The 22,109-nt window shown below is 38.8% G+C and overlaps 1 protein-coding gene across 6 annotated transcripts in view; it reads left to right on the top strand.

Moving 5' to 3' along the window:
- The window catches only part of LOC127439697 (ceramide transfer protein), a 46,551-nt gene that overhangs the window by 1,206 nt on the left and 23,236 nt on the right, over positions 1-22,109 (top strand). For all 6 annotated transcript variants that reach the window (XM_051695954.1, XM_051695952.1, XM_051695955.1 and 3 more), the window contains exons 2-4: positions 711-845; positions 6,123-6,239; positions 16,299-16,406. In XM_051695954.1, the coding sequence (XP_051551914.1) occupies positions 711-845; positions 6,123-6,239; positions 16,299-16,406 (360 nt within the window). The remainder of the gene's footprint in view (positions 1-710; positions 846-6,122; positions 6,240-16,298; positions 16,407-22,109) is intronic.

Raw genomic sequence — 22,109 nt, 5'->3', positions numbered from 1 at the left:
GTTCACCCAAAAATGAAAATTCTCTCATCATTTTCTCACCCTCATGCCATCCCAGATGTGACTTTCTTTCTTCTGCAGAACACAAACAAAGATTTTTAGAAGAATATCTCAGCTCTGTAGGTCCATATAATACAAGTGAATGGTGACCAGAACTTTGAAGCTCCAAAAAGCACATTTAAGGCAGCATAAAAATAATGCATGCGACTCCAGTGGTTAAATCCATGTCTACAGAAACGATATGATAGGTGTGAGAAACAGATCAATATTTAAGTTTTATTTATTTATTTTTTACCAAAAATGTCCACTCTCACCAGCACTCCTAAGCATGCTCCTGTCCTAAGAGTTCTTCTTTTGTTTTTTTTTTTGTGGTTCGCATTCTTCGTGCATATCGCGCTTCTGGGCAGGGAGGAGAATTTATACAAAAAAAGGGCATAAATATTGATCTGTTTCTCATCTACACCTATCATATCACTTCTTAAGACATGAATTTAACCACTGGAGACATATGGATTACTTTTATGCTGCCTTTATGTGCTTTTTGAAAATGATGAGAGAATTCAAATTTTTGGGTAAACTATTCCTTTTTTTTTTTTTTTTTTTTTGTCATTTAAGCTACTTTTTGCCACTTGGTTTTGAAATGTAATCAAATTAAGTGATATTCATATATTTTAAGTGTGGCGGTAAATAAATAATTGTTTGTTTTTCTGCAGTGGACTAACTACATTCATGGATGGCAGGACCGCTGGGTCGTGCTGAAGGGAAATATTCTCAGTTACTACAGATCTGCCGATGAGAAGGAGTACGGCTGCAGAGGGTCCATCTGTCTCAGCAAGGCTGTCATCACGGTAAGGCTGATCTGGGATTACTCTTCTCCCCTTTATTTCTATTCTGAAAGATTATCCAGAAATAAGCATGTATTATTTCACATTGGCATAGAGGAAAAAACAGAACACAACACATGCAAATATGATTGTAGCAGATGCCACATCGCAAACACAACATTACACACAATATTTTGGGCTACTGGTGTCCTATCCACTTATTAATTCAGCACAGTGTTGTTTTAGCAGTTGTCTACTGTTGTGGCAAGTAAATTAATAATCACCTTCATGGCATTATCAAAGCCATGTTGATGTTAGGCGCTGAAATATTTGAGCAGTGATGTTTCCTGCTTGCCATGCAGTGTTAATCTGTCTGCTGTTGTCAGTGGGAAGCAGTCATACTTGTTTTGGGGGTTTCTCCTGAATAGCCTGATTGTTTTAAGGAAAGTTAGACAAAGCAGAACATTTGGTTGAATAGAAAGAACAAGGGTACACCATTTTTAGTTTATAGAACAGACATAGCATATCAAAGGTTTTGTTTTGTTTTTTTTTTTTTTTTTTTTTTTTTTTACAAAGAGATGAATTTTCACCTTTGTCACTGTCAGTTAATAAATTCTTAATATCCGTTCCTTAATTGTTCATTTTAAGAAAAAAATAAAATTAAAAAAAATCAAATTTTAGATTCAACCCAAGGTACGTCAAATTCTGCTTTGCATATACTAGTGGAACTCGGGCACAATTTGACTATGCTCTTTAAATTGCTCTATGCACTGTATCAAGTTACAGACAAATGCAGCACCTAAAAAGTACCATGGAGTACCAAACTTTATAAAAGCATGCAAAAAATGAACTAGCCTATGTCCCAATTGTTTGTCAGTTATTTAAAGGAAAGTTATCCAAACTTAGTATTGGAGAATTGCAGAAGATTTGGTAACTGGCTGTAAGATTGCAAGGAAATGTCTAGCTTTATTGTAGCAGAATATGTCTTTAAGTTTAAGCACTATTGCTACATTGTTCTAGTATTGAGTGATATAAAGTAATCTTGAGGATAAGATCAGGGAGAACTGCAGGAACTTCCTGTGAGGGGGCGTATCAAATATATTATTGTGGTAAAAAAGGTGAACTGGGAGCAGATCTTGCATTGCTTGTTCCAATAACGGAAACCTGTTTTTATAGTACTGCCAAAACCCTGAGATGCATGATGCTCATGGACAGAATATCAGATTTGTGGTTTCTAAGGGATGTTGTGCTGAATCTAACTTCAATCTGAATACCTGTACAATGAACCTGGTCTAATAAGCTGCAGTTGAAGGTCATGAACAGTTAGGGGCCATTAAGATCAGATGTGTTCTTGCAAAGCAAACAATGTGAATGGATGCAAAAGGCATTCAGTGTAAACTGTCCCTAAGGTTTAGTTCAGAGTCTCTGAAACAGGTGATAGATAGAGATCAATGAAGATAGAGATGCTTACCATACATAGAGTAGATTCTCCTTCAAAAAAGAGAATTAACTTGAATATTTCAGACTCCAGTTTTTGTCTTTTGGCCAAAGAGAATCTGTAAATGTTCCTCCAATATTCAGTGTACACACATGGTCTTATCTGTACAGAAATCCTTGTGAATCAAGGCCAGAAACCCTGGAAGTTTTTGAACCAGAGTCAGTCCCCTCTGGAATGTCTGTGCTGCTCACATGTTTGGTTGATATCAGTGTGTGTGTGTGTCTGTGTGTGTCTGTGTGTGTCTGTGTGTGTGTGTGTGTGGGTGTGTGTGTGTGGAGGAGGCTTTAAGGTCAGGCCGGAAAACAGATGAGCAGATGATTCCATGAGATATTCCCCAAACATTGATGAAGAACATTCACTCTGCTCTGACCTGGATCAATGCACTTTCTCTGTTCTACAGATCACTAAAAATGCTCGTTTAACAACAGCATGTTGTCAAAAGCATGGGAAAAAACCTATAAAACATAAAGGGATAACTCACCCACAAATGATAATTCTGTCATTTACTCACCCATTTGACTTCTTCCATGGAACACAAAAGTATATCTTAGGTAGAGTGTTAGTGATGGACATCAGTCACCATTCAATCTCCATTCACTTTCACGGAAAAAAATGCAAAGAAAGGGAATGGTGACTGAGAGGCCATCATTCTGCCTAAAATGTCATTTTGTGTTCCATAGAAAAAAGAAAGGCATACACATTGAAACAACATGATGAAGGTAATTCAGTGATGACAGAAATTTGATTTTTGGGTGAACTATTCCTTAAGCCATCTTTACAACATAGAAGCTGCATCTGAAACCCCTTATGGTGGCTGACATGTTAGGATCACACGAGCAGGCGAATACTACTCGCTTAATCTCTGTAACCACCCTGTTATTTGACACTTTCACTCATGGATTAAATTAATAATGGCTGACTGTGAAGAGTGAATTTCTACAATGGCATTGGTAACTGAAAGCTTTTGCGTTTTTTAATAAAGCTGTGTCAATTCAAATCCAAGTCATAGCAAAAAATGACTGACTGCACTTTTAAATTGTAAAAAAAATATATTACTTTATAAAAATAGAATGCACCAAATTTTACAATGTTTATTTATTTTTTACATTGTTTTTAGTAAACAGACAACACATATAACACAAACTGTTGGTGGACATGAGCAATTACAATTCCGTTACATTGAAAGTGGAACAGTAACCTCAAAGTAATAACAAAAAGAAGAAAAGAAACAAGTGTATTGTTGACTTGAGTGACTTATACATACAGTATGTAGCCGGCCCAAATTTCACAGTGTATTAGTAAAAGAAAAGAGAGAAAATAAAAATTGCACAAATGGTGCCTATCAAGCACAAGCTAACCCATGAAGTTAAAAAAGGCTCCCAGATCTTTTTTATAATTTCTAATTTCTTAGAAATTATAAAAAGAATCTTTTCAAGATGTAAAACGTTACCCGGTTCTCTGAGCCACATTTCAAATGTGGGTATTACCTCAGACTTCCAATGTTGCAATATCAATTTCCTGCCTAATATTGTACATTCGTAGTGAAACCGCTTATGCCTCAAGTCTGCTATACGAGCTTTCTGGGTTTACAACCCCAAACAGAACTGTAAGAGGGTCTACTGCAAACTCCCTGTTGAATGCTTTTGACATAAACCCAAATATTAGGCCCCAGAATGACTGCACTTTTTGACACAAGAAAAACTGATGAGACAGTGACCCCTTCTCAACAATGCATTTGCTGCACAGTGATGATACTTCCGGAAAAATCGTATGTAATTTATCCATGGAGAAGTGTAGCCTGTGTACCACTTTAAACTGAATCAAATTGTGCCTTGCATTGATTGAGCTACGATGAATATTGTCCAAACAGGCTTCCCCTATCTCCTCTGAAATTTCCATCCCCAGTTCCTCTCCTCAAGCCATCCTGATGGAGTCAGTTGTTGTAACATCCAGATCTTGTAAAAGGCCATAGGAGGTAGACACCGGACCCTTTGTGTATGGCTTTAGACGGGCAGATTATGACTTGCATGGACCCCAGGGCCAGTTTTCTTTTAGTTATTATAAGTTATTAAATATTTTAAATTCATCAAACACTTATTAATATTGATGAATTTAACAAATACAGTAATGCATGGGTTTGGTGAAATTCGGCAGAGAGTTCAGGCAGTTCTGGCTCACTCTGCTATATCTTTTTTAATGCATCTGAATGATGGGGTGCGTTCCATTCAGAAGTGATCATCCCTGTACCCTATTTCATTCAAAGACTTTACCCTCCATTGTGAGAGCTTCAAATATAGTGTTCGTTTTGTAATTGTTTTGGGGGAAATTCTGTTTTGAACGACCCCACAACTTGACTACCATTATTATTCTTCCATCGAAAAGCCCTGCTAAGGCCTCATTTAAGCCTTTATTGAAAGTATCCTCTAGACACATTACATTGACAGAATGTTTAAATGAGTTAAGTCTGTTTTTAAATGTTCGTAATTTCAAATTTCAGCTGTCAAAACATGCACACAAACACTTTAATCTGCTCTTCTTTCTTTCTTACTGTGAAACCTGTAAAAATGTCCAATTTAAAGTATTTTAAACTTTCAGACAATGTTTTGTCAGACCGACATAATAGTTTCTCTCGACAAACTTTATGGATCTAGTTTAATCAGTACTTTTGAATCACACAAATTAAAATCTTATTTTTCCCAACCACCTAAGCCAAGTTATTTTTTGTAATGTAGGGCAAACATGCAGTTATAGCAATGAATAGAATAATAAAAATAGTTTTCTCTCTCTATTGCACACACCATGCTATTTGATAATATCGACACACTTTTACTCAAACACATCTTTTGAAAAACAATACATTTTAATGCTTTTATTACAGACTCACCTACATATATACACTTATTCCAACAAGGATAGCTGGGAGGTATGCTTTTTTTTAAATATCTAAAATTCACCTTAAAACAGCGTCTGAATACAACACTGTAACAAGGTTAAAATGGGAAAGGAGGAGGCGGGAACCAGCTGAACAATCAAAGTAATATTTTAATAGGAACTTAAACAAAAAGACACAACCTAAATGCACCCATGGCAGCTGCATGTGGCTCTCTCTCTCCCAAACTGCTGCATTCCACTGCACTTATCCCTCTCCTCGGCCGATTAACCCGATTGGGGGCCGGGCATGCATAGTCACGGCCCGGCCCCGCCCTCCTCATCACAAACACCATTTCACTGAAAACCTGCAGCCAAACATGATATACAGCACATCAATTTTGAATTGCTATAATGTTATCATGTTCACATAAATTTCATGAGACCAGGCTGCATATTTAAGCATATAAAAGCATTTGTTTTCGTGTTGATGTGCCACGAGACCTTGCAGCCCAGGTGAGCAGCTAAATAATGATTTAAACTGAGGAAGACCAAATCCACCCTCCTTTTTGTTTTTACAAAAGTGTTTTCTGGAGATCCTGGGTTGTTTGCCACCCCAAACAAACTGTGATACCATAGCATTCAAAGCTTTGAAATAGGCATTAGGGATGAGAGAAGGAATGGCCTGAAAATATATATTAACCTGGGCAGTGTTATCATTTTAATGCCGTTAATACGTCCTACCATAGAGATGGGGAGGGCAAATTATACAATTTCAACAGTTTAAAAATACTCGCGGTAACAGAAATATGCTTCATGTACAATCTGCTTTCTTAAAGCATGCCACCTACTCAATAGATGCAAATGTTCATTGTTATCTGTTGTTCTTTTTCCAGCTCTGATGATTTATTGGATTATTTTTAATCCTCTTTCAGCCCCATGAGTTTGATGAATGCCGCTTTGACATCAGTGTGAATGACAGTATCTGGTACCTGAGGGCTGAACATCCTTTACTCCGGCAGCAGTGGATTGATACCATTGAACTTCACAAGGTGAGCTCCTTACTAGACCCACTGCTTTCTATAAGAACTGTCAACGTTTCTTTCGATCAAAAATGGCAGTTTTTGCATTTAACTCATTAATTCAATTTGACATTATAACAGATTCATTCTATTATGTTTAATTTCTAAAAACTGATGAAAACCTTTGCACAAGTGACATTCTCTGTCTTTAATTTATATATATATATATATATATATATATATATATATACACATACACACTACCGGTCAAAAGTTTTGAAACACTTACTCATTCTTTATTATAATTTTTTTCACATTTTAGAATAATAGTAAAGTCATCAAAACTATGGAATAACATAAATAGAACTATGGGAATTATGTTGTGACTAAACAAAATCTAAAATAAATCAAAACTGTGTTATATTTTAGCATCTTCAAAGTAGTCACCCTTTGCCTAGAATTTGCAGACATGTACTCTTGACATTTTCTCAACCAACTTCTTGAGGTATCACCCTGGGATGCTTTTTAAACAGTATTGAAGGAGTTCACATCTATGTTGGGCAATTATTGGCTGCTTTTCTTTATTATTTGGTCCAAGTCATCAATTTCAAAAATTTCAGCTGATCACAAAATTTTTGACAGCACCATCACTATTTGAAAAAAGTAATTTTTGATCAAATCTAGACAGGCCCCATTTCCAGCAGCCATCAATCCAACACCTTATCCTTGAGTAATCATGCTAAATTGCTAATTTGGTACTAGAAAATCACTTGCCATTATATCAAACACAGTTGAAAGCTATTTGGTTCATTAAATGAAGCTTAACATTGTCTTTGTGTTTGTTTTTGAGTTGCCACAGTATGCAATAGACTGGCATGTCTTAAGGTCAATATTAGGTCAAAAATGGCAAAAAAGAAACAGCTTTCTCTAGAAACCCAACTGTCAATCATTGTTTTGAGGAATGAAGGCTATACAATGCTTGAAACTGCCAAAAAACTGAAGATTTCATACAAAGGTATACACTACAGTCTTCAAAGACAAAGGACAACTGGCTCTAACAAGGACAGAAAGAGATGTGGAAGGCCAGATGTACAACTAAACAAGAGGATAAGTACATCAGAGTCTCTAGTTTGAGAAATAGACATAGTAATTTTTCATGTTATTAATGTCCTGACTATACATTGTGATCAGTTGAATGCCACTTTGGTGAAAAGTACCAATTTCTTTCCATAAGAGCAAAATCTGTACATTATTCCAAACTTTTGGCCGCCAGTGTATACAGGGTTTCTGCGGGTCCTTAAAAAGTCTTAAGTCTTAAATTACAAGAAGTCTTAAATGTTGTTTGCTGAGGTCTTAAATTTTGGGGCATGAATAGAGGAGATGCTTAAAACAGCAGAATATGCTTGAGTCAAAATCATCTCTCTCTCTCTCTCTCTCTCTCTCTCGTCTCACACTCTCTCTCTCGTGCATCCGTCATTTAGCAGCTGACGCTTGAGTTTAGTGTGAGAGCGCGCAGGGAAGCGCATTTTTACTGAACTTACGATGTTACACATGTATAAACCTTCATAAACCTGTTAATCCAAAATGCAAATGGCGTTATTCTGTGTCTCTGTAAGCGAGCGATGCACTAACACTATCACTCCTGTTTATAATCGACAAAGCTGTCAACATTGCAGTTTTCAAGCATGTGAGGTTGGAGTGGTCACTTTACTTTTGCTTCTTTTGAGCCATTCAGAGGTGGACTTACTCCTATGCTTGGATCATTGTCTTGCTGCATAATCCAGTTGTGCTTGAGCTTCAACTCACAGACTGTTGACCGGATGTTCTCCTTTAGGATTTTCTGGTAGAGAGCAGAATTCATGTTTCCCTCAATTATTGCAAGTCATCCTGGCCCTGAAGCAGCAAAGCATCTCCACACCATCACACTACCACCAACATACTTGACCATAGGTATGGTGCTCTTTTTGTGGAATTCTGTGATTGATTTACGCCAGATGTAACGGGACCCCGTCTTCCAAACAGGTCCACTTTCGACTCATCAGTCCACAGAACATTCTCCCAAAAGGTTTGAGGATCATCAAGGTGTGTTTTGGCAAAATTCAAACAAGCCTTAATGTTCTTCCGGATTAGCAGTGGTTTTCGCCTCGCCACTCTTCCATGGATGCCATTTTTGACCAGTGTCTTTCTGATAGTGGAGTCATGAACAGTGACCTTGCAACAGAGGCCTGCAGTTCCTTGGATTTTGTCCTTGCCTTTTTTGTGACTTCCTGGATGAGTCGTCGCTGTGCTCTTGGAGGAATTTTTGGAAGATCGTCACATCTGGGAAGGTTCACTACTGTGCTAAGTGTTCTCCATTTGGAGATAATGGCTCTCACTGTGGTTCTTTGAAGTTTGAGATCCTTTTGAAATAGCTTTGTAATGTATTTCAATCACCTTTTTCCTAATCATTTCTGGAATTTCGTTTGACCTTGGCATAGTGTGCTACTGGGTGAGACCTTTTAGCCAACTTCATGCTACTGAAAAAGATCTATTTAGGTGTTGATTTGATTGAACAGGGCTGGCAGTGATCAGGCCTGAATGTGTGTAGTCCAGCTGACCCCCGTTATGAATGCCGCTTCATAGATTTGGGGATTTAGTAACACACAGGCCCAGTTGGTATTGGATAACTTTTTTCTTCAGTAAATAACAATCTTCATTTAAAAACTGTATGATTGTTCCTATGATTGAAGCAGTTCAAGCTTGATGTATCACCCTGATGCAGTATGGGCAACACACCTAGTCAAACCAAAAAGCAGGCAGCTTAGCCTTTCACAGAAGTGCTTTTACGCTCAATGACAGCTGGTGCTAGCACAACAGAATGCAGGGATCTCGATACAGGTTTTTCAAAGTTTCAAAGTATGTTTAACTTCAACCCAGCGTCCTAAGAACACAGCGCTTATGACCAAAGACTCTAAAAACTAGCGAGACGCGCGATGCAACCAAAGTGAGACGCTCCAAAAAGCATCCGACTCCGGCATTAATAAATAGACCAACTTTTAAAAATAGAGTAGAGGGATGTAGACCATTAATAGAGTTCTGTTCAATAAAATGGACATAAAACGAACAACGAACTTGTCTGTTGCCACAATATGGTGTAATGTATAGTATGTGAATTATCTGAATTATTATATTTATTAGGCCTATATATTATATTTTTTAATTATTCTAAATTACCTTTATTTGCAGGCCTTTCTTAGTAATTATTGGAATGTGATTGAATTGCAATTAATTAATCTGCACATCATGTAATTAATTAGATTAAAATTTTAAAATCGATTAACAGCCCTAATTTGAATTGAATATTTTTCTGTAGTTCAAGAAAGTGAGTGATCAAGCTTAGGTGGCAGAACCTGATCCAGTGTTTTATTCCCTTTGTTGAGGGACGGAGGGTGTTGGCAGCACTGTGCTGTGGAATGTGTCCTGCATGCTCTCTTTTTTTGACTCTCATTTCCTTGTGTTGTCATTTGAAAGTACCATGATCTATCTGTGGAGGCCTTTTATAGCAATGTGAGTGACACAATGTTGGTTATAATTCTTTTGGGTGAGCAGAAATGAGTGGTTTATTGTGCATGTGAAGTCTGCCAGTGGTTTGCGGTGACGTATCATGTCTTGAGAGAGATTAACAAAGGGAGGGTCCTGAGGAATGTGCTGATCTGAATGGCTCTCACATGTGTGAGTGGAGCTAAACTCAATAAAAGGAGTGTAGAGTTCTGCTGTTTCTACACAGCTGGTGTTTGGGTCCAGGAAAGGGTGTGTATGTTGATAGTTGTGTTTTTCTGACAGTCATTGGGTGAGTGTGGACTTTTTAGGCAAAGCAGAACAGTTGCTGAAAAGTTTCAAAATGTAAAATTTTGTTTCATTTTGGTGTGTCCTGGATTGGAGTGAGGATGAAAATGTTATGCTTTTTGATTGTTTTGAAGGTCATAAAGACATGAACTGAAGCTTTGAGTTATGAGAACTGGAAAGCAAGTTTGGTTGTTGAATTACCAAGTAAGTCCTTGAGTCTTTCTTCTGCAGAACACAACGATTTCTTTTTTTTTTTTCATTTTTTTTTTTTAATATCTCAGGTTTAATCCATATCTTCAGAAGCAAAATAATAGGAGTGGATGAGAAACAAATAAGTCCTTTTTTACTCTAAATCTTCACTTTTACATCTGAAAGACACATGTGATGCCTGTTTAATTTCACTTTCACATTTGAAAGTGAAAGTTAAAGTGAAGATTTAGGGTGAAAAAAGGACGTATTTCTTTCTCACCCACACCTAATATATCGCTTCTGAAGATCTGGATTAAACCACTGGAGTCTTATGGATTACTTCTATGTTTCCATTACGTGATTTTTGGAGCGATAAGGGTCTGATCACCGTTCACTTGTATTACATGGACCTACAGAGCTGAGATATTTAAAAAATAATAATAATATTTTTTGTGTTCTGCTGAAGAAAGTCATACATATCTGGGATGGCATGAGGGTGAGTAAAGGATGAGAGAATTTAGATTTTTGGGTGAACTATCCCTTTAATGCAGTGTTGGGGAAACTATTTGTTCTTGATTATAAATGTTCATTGGCAGTTGTACACTCATGGCCACTTATGCCATCTGTTGGTGAAGAGTGGATTTGCAGTCATGTGTCTGGCATTCTACCATACTGCTCTTACTCTTTCTGCTATATACGGTATAACAAGTATAAGAGTAGAATAGGCAATGCCATTTCGAACTCAGCCTCTGAAAGAGCATTATGACACCAAGCAAGATGCGTTATTTTTGCTCAGTAGGTCCTTAAAATACAATTGGATCAGACTTTTGAAGCACCAAAAATCAGACAGGCAGCATAAACGTCCTCCATACGACTCCAGCAGTTAAATGAATGTTTTCTAAAGCAACACGATCGCTTTTGGTGCGAAAAAGATCAATTTTAAAGTACTTTTAACTATAAACCATCGCTTCCGGTCAGCAGCAGTATGCGCTTTCACGTCACGAGAGGGCTGAGTTCATGCAGTCTCTTGTGTGACGTATTCGTGTTGGCATGTTACGGATGTAATCTCACGTTGTTCTCTCGGTTGAGACATCCAGGATAAGCACACAAATGCACCATTGTGAAAAACAAACAGATACAAATACAGATCTAAACCAAAACTAACAAAGCTCCTGAACAGCGTTCCTTCTACTAGATTGTAAACAGCGCTGTTCTTCTGGGTGTGTCACACGTGCGTCAGTTCTCGCGTGAACATGCCAACGCAATTACGTCACATTCGAATCCTGCTGCTGACCGGATGTGATGCTTTATAGTTAAAAAGTACTTAAATATTTATCTTTTCACACCAAAGCGATCATGTCACTTTGAAGACATTCATTTTAACCGCTGGAGTTGTTTGGATGACGTTTATGCTGACTGTCTGTTCTTTTTGGAGCTTCAAAAGTCGGATCACCATCCACTTGCATTTTAAGGACCTACTGAACTGAGATATTTTTCTGTTTTTCTTCAAATGTGTTCTGCTGAAGAAAGAAAGTCATACACACCAGGGACGGCATAAGGGTGAGTAAATGATGAGAGAATTTTCATTTTTGGGTGAACTAACCCTTTAAAATCTCTCTCATAGAGTTGCTGTTGTCTCTGTGTTGCAGTTCTTTGGCTTTTCTGGGCAGTTTTGACCCCTCATCAGCTACTTTCATTTGAGTTAGTGTGATTCTGCATAGATGCTATCTGGTTTACACTTACTCCTGCAACAGAAGTGTCACAGAAAAAAGACCCTTATTATAAAAAAACAATGGTTCTATATTACTTATATTGTGAGGAAAGTCCTTGCATTAGCTCATAAAAGGTAAAGTTCACCCAAAATGAAAGTTCTGTCATAATTTACTCACCATCATGTTGTTCCAAAACCAGATTACTTTCTTTCTTCCATGGAAGAAACATTCCAGGAAATTCCAGGATTCATTCCAGGAAATGTTAGGTAGAATTACAGCCTCAGTCACAATTCACTTTTATTGTATTGAACTAAGATGCAGTAAGAGTGAATGGTGTCTGAGGCTGTCATTTTGCCTATAATCTCAGTTGGGTGCACTATCCCTTTAATAGTACCACATATAATGCATTAGCTGTATCCTTGCCTATGTCCATCCCCACCCCTCTCCATCAGCAATCTCTTATCTAAGCAACAAACTGACCTGATGAATCTGTTGCAATCCGCCTTTGATTCTGCTCCGTGTGGCATGAAATCTAAAAGCAGTAGCTTGAAGCACCAATTTCCACAACCGAAGAGTGCAATAGAGAGGCTGGTGATGCTCAGGTCAGCGTTGTTTACCGCGACTCGCCTTTTACAGAGGTGAGCTTGTATGTGTACTTGTGTGTGTGGGTGATGCAGGCTGGGGTGGATGGGCTTTTTCTGCTCACAATTGTCCAGCTTAATGAATAATGCATGAGTATTTTCAGTCATCTGAAAAGGCATCAGCTGCTTTGAAAGCACTGCACTCAACCGGCTACAGCAAAAGACTTCTAACAGAAATAAAGATGTTGGATTTAAACCAGGGTTTAACCCCACATGGTCTTGGTGCAGTAATGTATTGTTCCATTTTAAGATGAGTGCTGAGTCGTGGAATACAGCATATGGGACATAGAAACAAGAGTACATGCCCTACAGCATCTGAGGAAACATCACTAAGGAGAGGTCTAACATTCTACTGTATCTCTCAAACACAAGCTCAGTCTTGTACTAGATTAGATAGTGCCAATGTGTGAGTGAGTGCTTTCTGAAAGATGTTGGTTTTATAACAAGTTTGTGTGTGCTCATTGAGGGGTGAATGAAGCATGTTGCAGTTGTGGGAGTTTCACTGTTTGCAAAAGACTCTCTCTCTCTCTCTCTCTCTCTCTCTCTCTTTCGTACACTCTTCTCTCACAATCCCTCCACATTCTTTGCATACCCAACATCAAATCTCTCTGCCTTTGTATTGCCTCAGAAACCCACCTCATATAATTTCTTCACATCATTGTGAACGCTAATGGCTTTATCGCTGCTTTAAATCTGTGAGAAAGGAAATAAACTTTCATCTCCTCCTCCATGCCTGCTTATCCATGTGCCAGTGAATGGTCTGCAGTCAGAGAGCTGGTAATTCTGGGAGTGTCCGGAGAGAGACATCTGGGAATTCTGCGAGTGTCCAAAAAGAACATTGGGAATTCTAGAAGTGTTTGGAGAGAGAATTGGGAATTTTGGGACCGCCTGAAAGTCGAATCTGGAAATTTGTCTAGTGCTTGGACAGAAATATGGGAATTCTGTGAGTGTACAGAGAAAAAACTGGTCTGGGAATTCTGGGAGTGTTTGGAGAGCACACTGGTCATGATGGGGCCAAGCATTCTGGACTGCTCCAGTGCCCTGTCCTGCTTTGGCTGCTGGAACGGGCGAATGGTGGGCTTTAGCACTTTAACGTGTCAGCATGTTGCCTCGTATCATTCACTCTATCCCCATCCAGCCCTTTTCACACCCATTTGTCATGTTTTGCCATTGCTGGAGAATTTCTCAGTTCTGATAATTGTATTCATCATTCATTAATTTGAATGGAGCAAGACTGAAGCAGGTTCTTATCTAGAAATATGTTTCTCGTCAAATGCAGTTTTATACATGGCATGCTCCTTTCTAGTTTTCATTTAACAACCTGTCCATTTTGTCCCTGGCCATTAGTTAAGGCACTTGATATAAATATAAATCTGCCACAACCCAGGTGTCTGCAGTTTTACAGTGCACTCATGAGAGGACTGAAACAAATGCTCACCAGATACAGTGTCCACTGACTGAATGAAATTACACATGGAGAGCGGTTGCTTTTGTTTACGATCCAACTTTGCATTGTACAACTATTTAAATCAGATTTTAAAAAACGTTTATTAACTTGAGAATGGTGCACAATTGCATGTGTCGTGCATTTTCAGTCTATACCTGGATTTGTGTATGTTTCTAAAAAGTTGGCTTCACTTGGTACCACACTTCTCAGTGATGTTGTCTTGATGGAGGTGGATCATCTGGGCTGTTATGTGTGTTGTGTAATAATTTGCAGTTGTCTGCCTCGTTGAGAAATTCCTGATATTATGCAGTTTAGCCTGATATATATGCAGTTATGCGTGATAATATGCAGTTATGCCTGATATATGCAGTTTCTGTTACTTCGTGAGGTGGCATGACAGGGCAGAACAGAACTTTCAAATGCTACGACAGCAGTTTTGTTTTCACATGCCTTGTATAATATGTCATTCAAAGAGAAGGGTGTATGTGTGGACAAAGACTGTTTGCATTTGCACACATGAGTGTTACATAACACTGAGATTGTTAATGGCAGTGTTGCATAAGTTACTCCAAAAAAGTAATTAATTACCAACTACTAATTACATCTTCTACATTGTAATTAGACTACTGTACTAATGACTCAGTCTGAAAAGAAATTAAATTACTCATTACTAATTACTTTTCTAAAACCCATATCTACTTTGTGCATGACACAATGCAATTGTTTACAGACAGATTGTTTCACTTTTAATTGACTATATCACAATTCCAGTGGGTCAGAAGTTTACATACACTAAGTTAACTATCCCTTTAAGCAGCTTGGAAAATTCCAGAAAATGATGTCAAGCCTTTAGACAATTAGCCAGTTAGCTTCTGATAGGAGGTGTACTGAATTAGAGGTGTACCTGTGGATGTATTTTAAGGCCTATCTTCAAACTCAGTGCCTCCTTGCTTGACATCATGGGGAAATCAAAAGAAATCAGACAAGACCTCAGAAAAGAAGTTGTGGACCTCAACAAGTCTGGTTCATCCTTGGGAGCAATTCCCAAACGCCTGAAGGTACCACGTTCATCTGTACAAACAATAGTACGCAAGTATAAAAACCATGGGACCACGCAGCCATCATACCGCTCAGGATGGAGACGCATTCTGTCTCCTAGAGATGAACCTGGTTTGGTGCGAAAAGTGCAAATCAATCCCAGAGCAACAGCAAAGGACCTTGTGAAGATGCTGGAGGAAACAGGTAGACAAGTATCTATATCCACAGTAAAATGAGTCCTATATCGACATAACCTGAATGGCTGCTCAGCAAGGAAGAAGGCACTGCTCCAAAACTGCCATAAAAAAGCCAGACTACAGTTTGCAAGTGCACATGGGAACAAAGATCTTACTTTTTGGAGAAATGTCCTCTGGTCTGATGAAACAAAAATTGAACCATTGGCCATAATGAGCATTGTTATGTTTGGAGGAAAAGGGTGAGGCTTGCAAGCCGAAGAACACCATCCCAACCATGAAGCATGGGGGTGGCAGTATCATGTTGTGGAGGTGCTTTGCTGCTGGAGGTACTGGTGCACTTCACAAAATAGATGGCATCATGAGGAAGGAAAATTATGTGGATATATTAAAGCAACATCTCAAGACATCAGCCAGGAAGTTAAAGCAAAGTCGCAAATGTGTCTTCCAAATGGACAATGACAAAGTCAAGGTATTGGAGTGGCCATGACAAAGCCCTGACCTCAATCCGATAGAAAATTAGTGGGCAGAACTAAAAAAGCGTGTGCGAGCAAGGAGGCCTACAAACCTGACTCAGTTACACCAGTTCTGTCTGGAGGAATGGGCCAAAATTCCAGCAACTTATTGTGAGAAGCTTGTGGAAGGCTACCCAAAATGTTTGACCCACAAAATGTTTCACATTCTTAAAATAAAGTAGTGATCCTAACTGACCTAAGACAGAATGTTTTCTATTATTAAATGTCAGGATTTGTGAAAAACTGAGTTAAAATGTATTTGGCTAAGGTGTATGTAAACATCTGACTTCAACTGTTTCTATGATGCCATGTTGAGTGCTTTAGTAGGTACTTGTGCTTCGTATCTGCATTTGTCGTCTTATCTGCATTTGTCATAAACTCATAGTAATGGAGATATTTCCATTTAGTAAAACAGCCATTGGTATCTTCCGACATCTTTTCACTTGAGCGATTTCTCAAAATAGTGGTGCGAGAAATAAGTTACCTAAGTGCTTCTCTTTATTTATGGTTTGTGTGTGTTGTTTGCAGGCTGAGTCAGGCTACGGCTCGGAGAGCAGTCTACGCCGCCATGGCTCCCTGCTATCCCTCACCTCTGCCACCAGCGGCCTCTCTACCACCTCTACATCCTCCTTCAAGGTGAGCCTCAGCCTCTGCCACCATATCCAGAACTCAAACACTGCTTGTACCAGTTAGACTAGTAGGTACACTGATAATTAATCCCAACAGCTGAATTCAGAGCTCCACGGAGCCAAGTAATTCACCTTTGTTCATTACTCATGATCTATGGACTTTTGGCTGCTGCATCTAAAATATTTTTGTTTAGTGAAATGTACTATTGTGAGTAAAGCTGGGTATTGATACAGATTTCCCAATTCAATTTCAATTCACAAGCCCTCGATTCGATTTTGATTCAATATCGATTCATATGGGATTATTTCAGTTATAATGTCCCTTTTGCTTACATATAAAATAAATTATCTCCCAGCTAATGCTGTTAATTATACAGGGGATGTTTTAACTAGGTTCATTGGGAAAATATACATTTTACTAATGATATTTTATTTTATTTTCTTTTTTTTTATTAACATTTTTATTGATTCATAAATTAACACAAAAAATACAACAACATATATATATATATTGAATCAAACACTTTAAACATTAAACCCCCACTATATTCCCTACCAAACTCCCACCCCGCACTGACCCTTCCATGAACACCCCTGTGGTCAATAGAATATAGACACACACACACACAGAAAAAAAAAACAAAACTAAAACAACAACCAAAAATAAAATAAAATACAATAATCAAGTATAATAAAAAAATAAATAAAAAAAACTCTAAATTACTCCCTCCACCGCCCCTCCTCGAGATTCCCCCAAAAATGCTAAGTAATTGCCCCATTTCTTATTGTAAGAATCCCTAACCTCCATCCTTATGCTTGACCCCTCGTCGAAGGCAGCCACCCTCCCCATCTCCGCGCACCACTCCAGGAACGAGGGTGCTCTATCCGACTTCCAACTCCTCAAAATAACCTGCCTACCAATCATCACACTGGTCAAAACCCAGTCCTTCATGTACTTATCCTCCAAATCCATGACCTCCCTATCTCCCAAAATACAGAGTCTTGGGCAGAACAAGAACTGAGTGCCCAACACATCACACACAAAACTTTGCACCTTCAGCCAAAATTCTTGGATCTTATGACACCCCCAAAAAACATGGGTGGTGTCTCCATCTTCAGAATGGCATCGCCAGCAGATGGGTGTGTCCTTAAGACCAAGACTATACAATATAGAGGGGGTCCAATAAAATCTATGTAAAATCTTAAATTGCATAAGGCGAACCCTTGCATCTCTAGATGCAGACTTGATGTTTTTTAGAATCCTAGCCCACACTCCCTCCTCCAATAACAAATTTAAATCTGTCCTCCCATAATCTTTTGAGAGAATTTAAAGATCCGTCCCCCAGACTCTGAATTAGCAGGGAGTAATACACTGATGCCTCATGACCTTTTCCAAAAGCAGTAATCACCGCTCCCAGAGTATCTGCCGCTTTAGGGGGGTGTATGCTACTCCCAAAAATAGTGCAGAGCAGGTGGCGCAGCTGTATATACTTATAAAATTGAGATCTGGGAATCCCAAAATGTTGAATCAAATTTTCAAAAGATCTCAATACTCCACTCTCATATAGGTCACCAAGTGTATTAACCCCCCTCACAATCCAATCTGACCAACAGAAAGGGGACTTATTAATACATAGTTTAGGGTTCAGCCATATGCTCGAGGCTACGTTTAAATAAATATCAGAATTAAACACTCTGGACACTTTCGTCCATATCGAGTGCAAATGCAAAATAACGGGGTGCGACTTAACCTCTCCGGCTAGTTTAATCGAAAGGCTTTGCAGTGGCGAAAGCAGGGAGGGGCTCTCTCAGGTGGAAGCGACCAATGAGTCAAATGTCTGACCGAATAAAACAAAATCTTGGGTAGGCCTAACCCACCTTTGTCAATCGGCCTATGTAACTTATTGAAATTTAAACTGGGACGCTTACCATTCCGAATGAAGGACTTCGCTATGCTAACAAATTGCTTGAAATAAGAGAGGGGGACATCTCCAGGGAGAGACTGTAGCAGGTAGTTGAATTTTGGAATACAATTCATTTTAATAACATTAACCTTCCCAATCATCGATAAGTGTAATGAAGCCCACCTGTCCACATCATTCGAAAACCTTTTTATTAAGGGATCAAAATTAACTCTGACTAAATCAGACAAATTTGCTGGGAATAAAATTCCCAAATACTTAATTCCCTGTTTAGGTCACTGGAAGGCACCCGGCTGGAAGGCCGTTACTGGACAGTACACTGTCAAAGCCAAAGCTTCGGATTTAGACCAATTGACTTTGTATCCTGAGAATTTGGAAAAGGAGTTAATAATTCTGTGGAGGCAAGGCATAGATCTAGTGGGGTTGGAGACGAATAATAAAATATAATTTGTGTAAAGCAGAAGCTTATAAGCCACTCCTCCCGCAATCACCCCTGGAAAATCACCCTCCTTTCTTATCGCGGCTGCTAATGGTTCCAGGGCAAGACAGAACAATAATGGGGAAAATATTTTACCTATTCAGAGTAAAATAATCTGAAATTAACCTGTTTGTTTGCACCGCTGCTACAGGGTGTCTATAAAGTAACTTAATCCAACCATTAAATGTACTCCCGAACCCATACATTTCCAAAATCTTAAAAAGATTATCCCATTCTACCATATCAAATGCCTTTTCGGCATCAAGTGAGATGGCAGCGACTGGAGATTGATCATTCGCTACTGACCACATGATATTGATGAGACGCCTAATATTATCAGAAGAGCTGCAGCCCCGAATACACCCCACCTGATCTATATGTATAAGTGATGTCATAACTTTATTTAATCGATTAGCCAGAATTTTGGACAAAATTTTTACATCTAACTGGATCAGGGAAACTGGGCGGTAACTTTTACACTCGCTTGGATCTTTGTCCTTTTTAAGAATCAGACTGATCTGGGCTTGTGTCATGGTTGGAGGAAGCTTTCCTTTCTTTAATGATTCCGTATAAATTCTAACAAAAGTGGAGCCAGTTCTGTAGCATAAGATTTGAAAAAGCCATCAGGCCCCGGAGCCTTGCCTGTAGGCAAGGCCTTAATTACTCCAAAGTTATCTCAGAATCAAGATAATTTTTTTGCTCAGTCATCAGTTTAGGGAGATCTAATGGTTCTGCAAAGTTCCTAATATCATCATCAGTAGACGAAGACATGGAATTAAAAGCATTATTAATATCAGTGGCCAAGGTAAATATTTTACCACCATCAGATTTCACTGAGGGAATGGTAGGAAAAGACTCTCTCTGCTTTATATATCTAGCCAAAAGTTTTCCTGCTTTGTCCCCCGACTCAAAGTACGACTGTCTTGCCCTGAATAACCAAAACTCCACTTTCCGTGACAAAATAGTATTATATCTATATTTAAATTGGGTCAATTCTCTGAGGCCATCAGATGACATGCGGCGCTTCAGCTCTGCCTCGACACTTTTAATATTTCCTTCCAACTCCACAAGTTCTTGTGCTTTGGATTTTTTGATGAATGAGGCATACTGTATGATCCGACCCCTAAGAACTGCTTTAAGTGCCTCCCAAGCCACGCCCACAGAAGATACTGAGGACCAGTTGGTCTCCATATAAACATTGATTTCAGTCTTTAACATTTGTTGGAAATCAGGATTTTGCAAAAGGGACACATAAAGGTGCCAACTATATGATTTCTTTTTCTCTGTATATGGCAGCACCTCTAAACTCACCAGGGCGTGATCTGAGACTAAGATATTTCCAGTTGAGCAATCAACAACAGATGAAATGAGGGATTTGGAAATAAAAAAAAAAATCTATTCTAGAATAAATCTTATGTACTGATGAAAAAAATGTATAGTCCCTACCAGATGGGTTCAAAAGTCTCCAAATATCCATAAGACCAAGATTTGTACACATCCTGTGAAGCGTCAATGTTGCTCTAGGGGGTTTACACACTTTTGCTTCACTATGATCAAGGACTGAGTTCATCAAAAGATTAAAGTCTCCTCCCAAAATTATATCATGAGGGGTGTCCGCGGCTTGCAACATCCCTTCAAGATCTATGAAAAAGCCCTGATCATCAGCGTTAGGTGAGTAAATATTAGACAAAATCAACCTTTGCCCTTGAATTTCAGCTAAAACAATAATGACTCTCCCTAATTTATCTTTAGTCTGTTTGAGACATTTGAATCGTAGATGTTTATTAATCAATATAATGACTCCCTTGCTCTTACTTGAGCCAGCACTAAAAAAAAAACATGTCCACCCCATATCTTCCCAATTTTTTCAGCTTCCTGCGGGGAGAGATGTGTTTCTTGAAGAAACATTATATCATATTTCTTACGTTTAAGAAAAGTAATAACCTTCCTTCTTTTTATGGGGTGCCCCAACCCATCCACATTCCATGTGGAGAGAGACAATCCACTCATATTAACATTTGACATTTTGATATAGTAGAAAAAATCAATTGTGTTTCAAAAACAAAATTATACAGACCACATTCCCCATTAGTGAAACAATCAAACCCCGAACTTCCCCCGAACAAAACAAACAGAAAAAAGAAAAACGTGCGCATTAACCCCGTACACAAAAGTGCCAACCGGCGACAATCCCTCTAAACTCAAAGGGTCCATGAATGCCCACGAGCCCCCATGAGAAGTTTGCCATCAGATTGCTCAATTTTGCCTCACAAATTTGTGAGGCAAAATTACATAACAGAAAATACTTTGTAAAATAAACCCCAGCCAATAGGAAGAATGAACACAAAGAACGTGTAGATTCATTCACAGAACTGTTTTAAAGGTGTGATCTTCCACAAAACAAATTCCAACTGATATAAAACCATTCAGATTCCTCAGACAGACAAATGAATGTTCAGTGAGCCAGCTAATCTGAGTTCAGCGGATGGCGTGATCATTCCAATGTCCCGTAAAAATACTCAACAAAACAAACTCCAGCCAGCAGGAGGAATAAGCACAAAGAACGAACCGATTAATCCACAGCTGTCCAAAGGAGTGTTATTCAATAGAACAAGCTCCAGTCGCTAGGCGGAACCAATACCAAAAGAAACAAAACCGGCATCCCGGTTCCCCGGATGGTCGAGTCAATTCACTTGGAGGCCGCATAAAAGTATATACCATGACTTACACAATCCGTCAACTTTATAAAAGACATCCTTTGTGTGAGCATGTAGATATTTTGCGGTCATCCGTAGTGTCCACTCTCAAACTGGCCGGGAAGTTCAATGCAAATGTAGTCTTTCGTCAAAGCAAAAGTTTCTTTAAGGACAAGTGTTATTCACAAAACAGGCTCCAGCCGCTCGACGGAGCCAACGCAAAAAGTAAAAAAGAAACCAAAATGACGCCCAGCTTCCTCAAAAGCCAGAGTAAGTACAGCGAGTCGACCCACTCACATGAGAAACACCCAGTGGTTTACTCACCTATTGATTCAATAAAAGACATTGCCTGATTGGGACATGTAAATACTTTGCGACCGTCCTTCGTTTCTATTCTCAGTTTGGCCGGAAACATCAGAGCAAAAGTGATCTTTCGCTGATGTAAGAGTTTCTTACATTCCTTGAACCGATCGCATTTCTCTCTTGTCGAACTCGCAAAGTCCGGGAACAAGAAAATATTATGGTTCTTCCAAGAAAGCTTCCCTTTGCTCCTCGCCTGGCGCAACACAAGGTCTTTATCGGATGATCTCATAAATCTGGCCAGAATCGATCGG

This window comes from Myxocyprinus asiaticus, chromosome 4 (genome assembly GCF_019703515.2).
Source record: "Myxocyprinus asiaticus isolate MX2 ecotype Aquarium Trade chromosome 4, UBuf_Myxa_2, whole genome shotgun sequence".
NCBI classification, from domain to species: Eukaryota; Metazoa; Chordata; class Actinopteri; order Cypriniformes; family Catostomidae; genus Myxocyprinus; species Myxocyprinus asiaticus.
The sequence above is the reverse complement of the archived record's forward strand: the minus strand, read 5'-3'. Positions and strand labels throughout refer to the sequence as shown.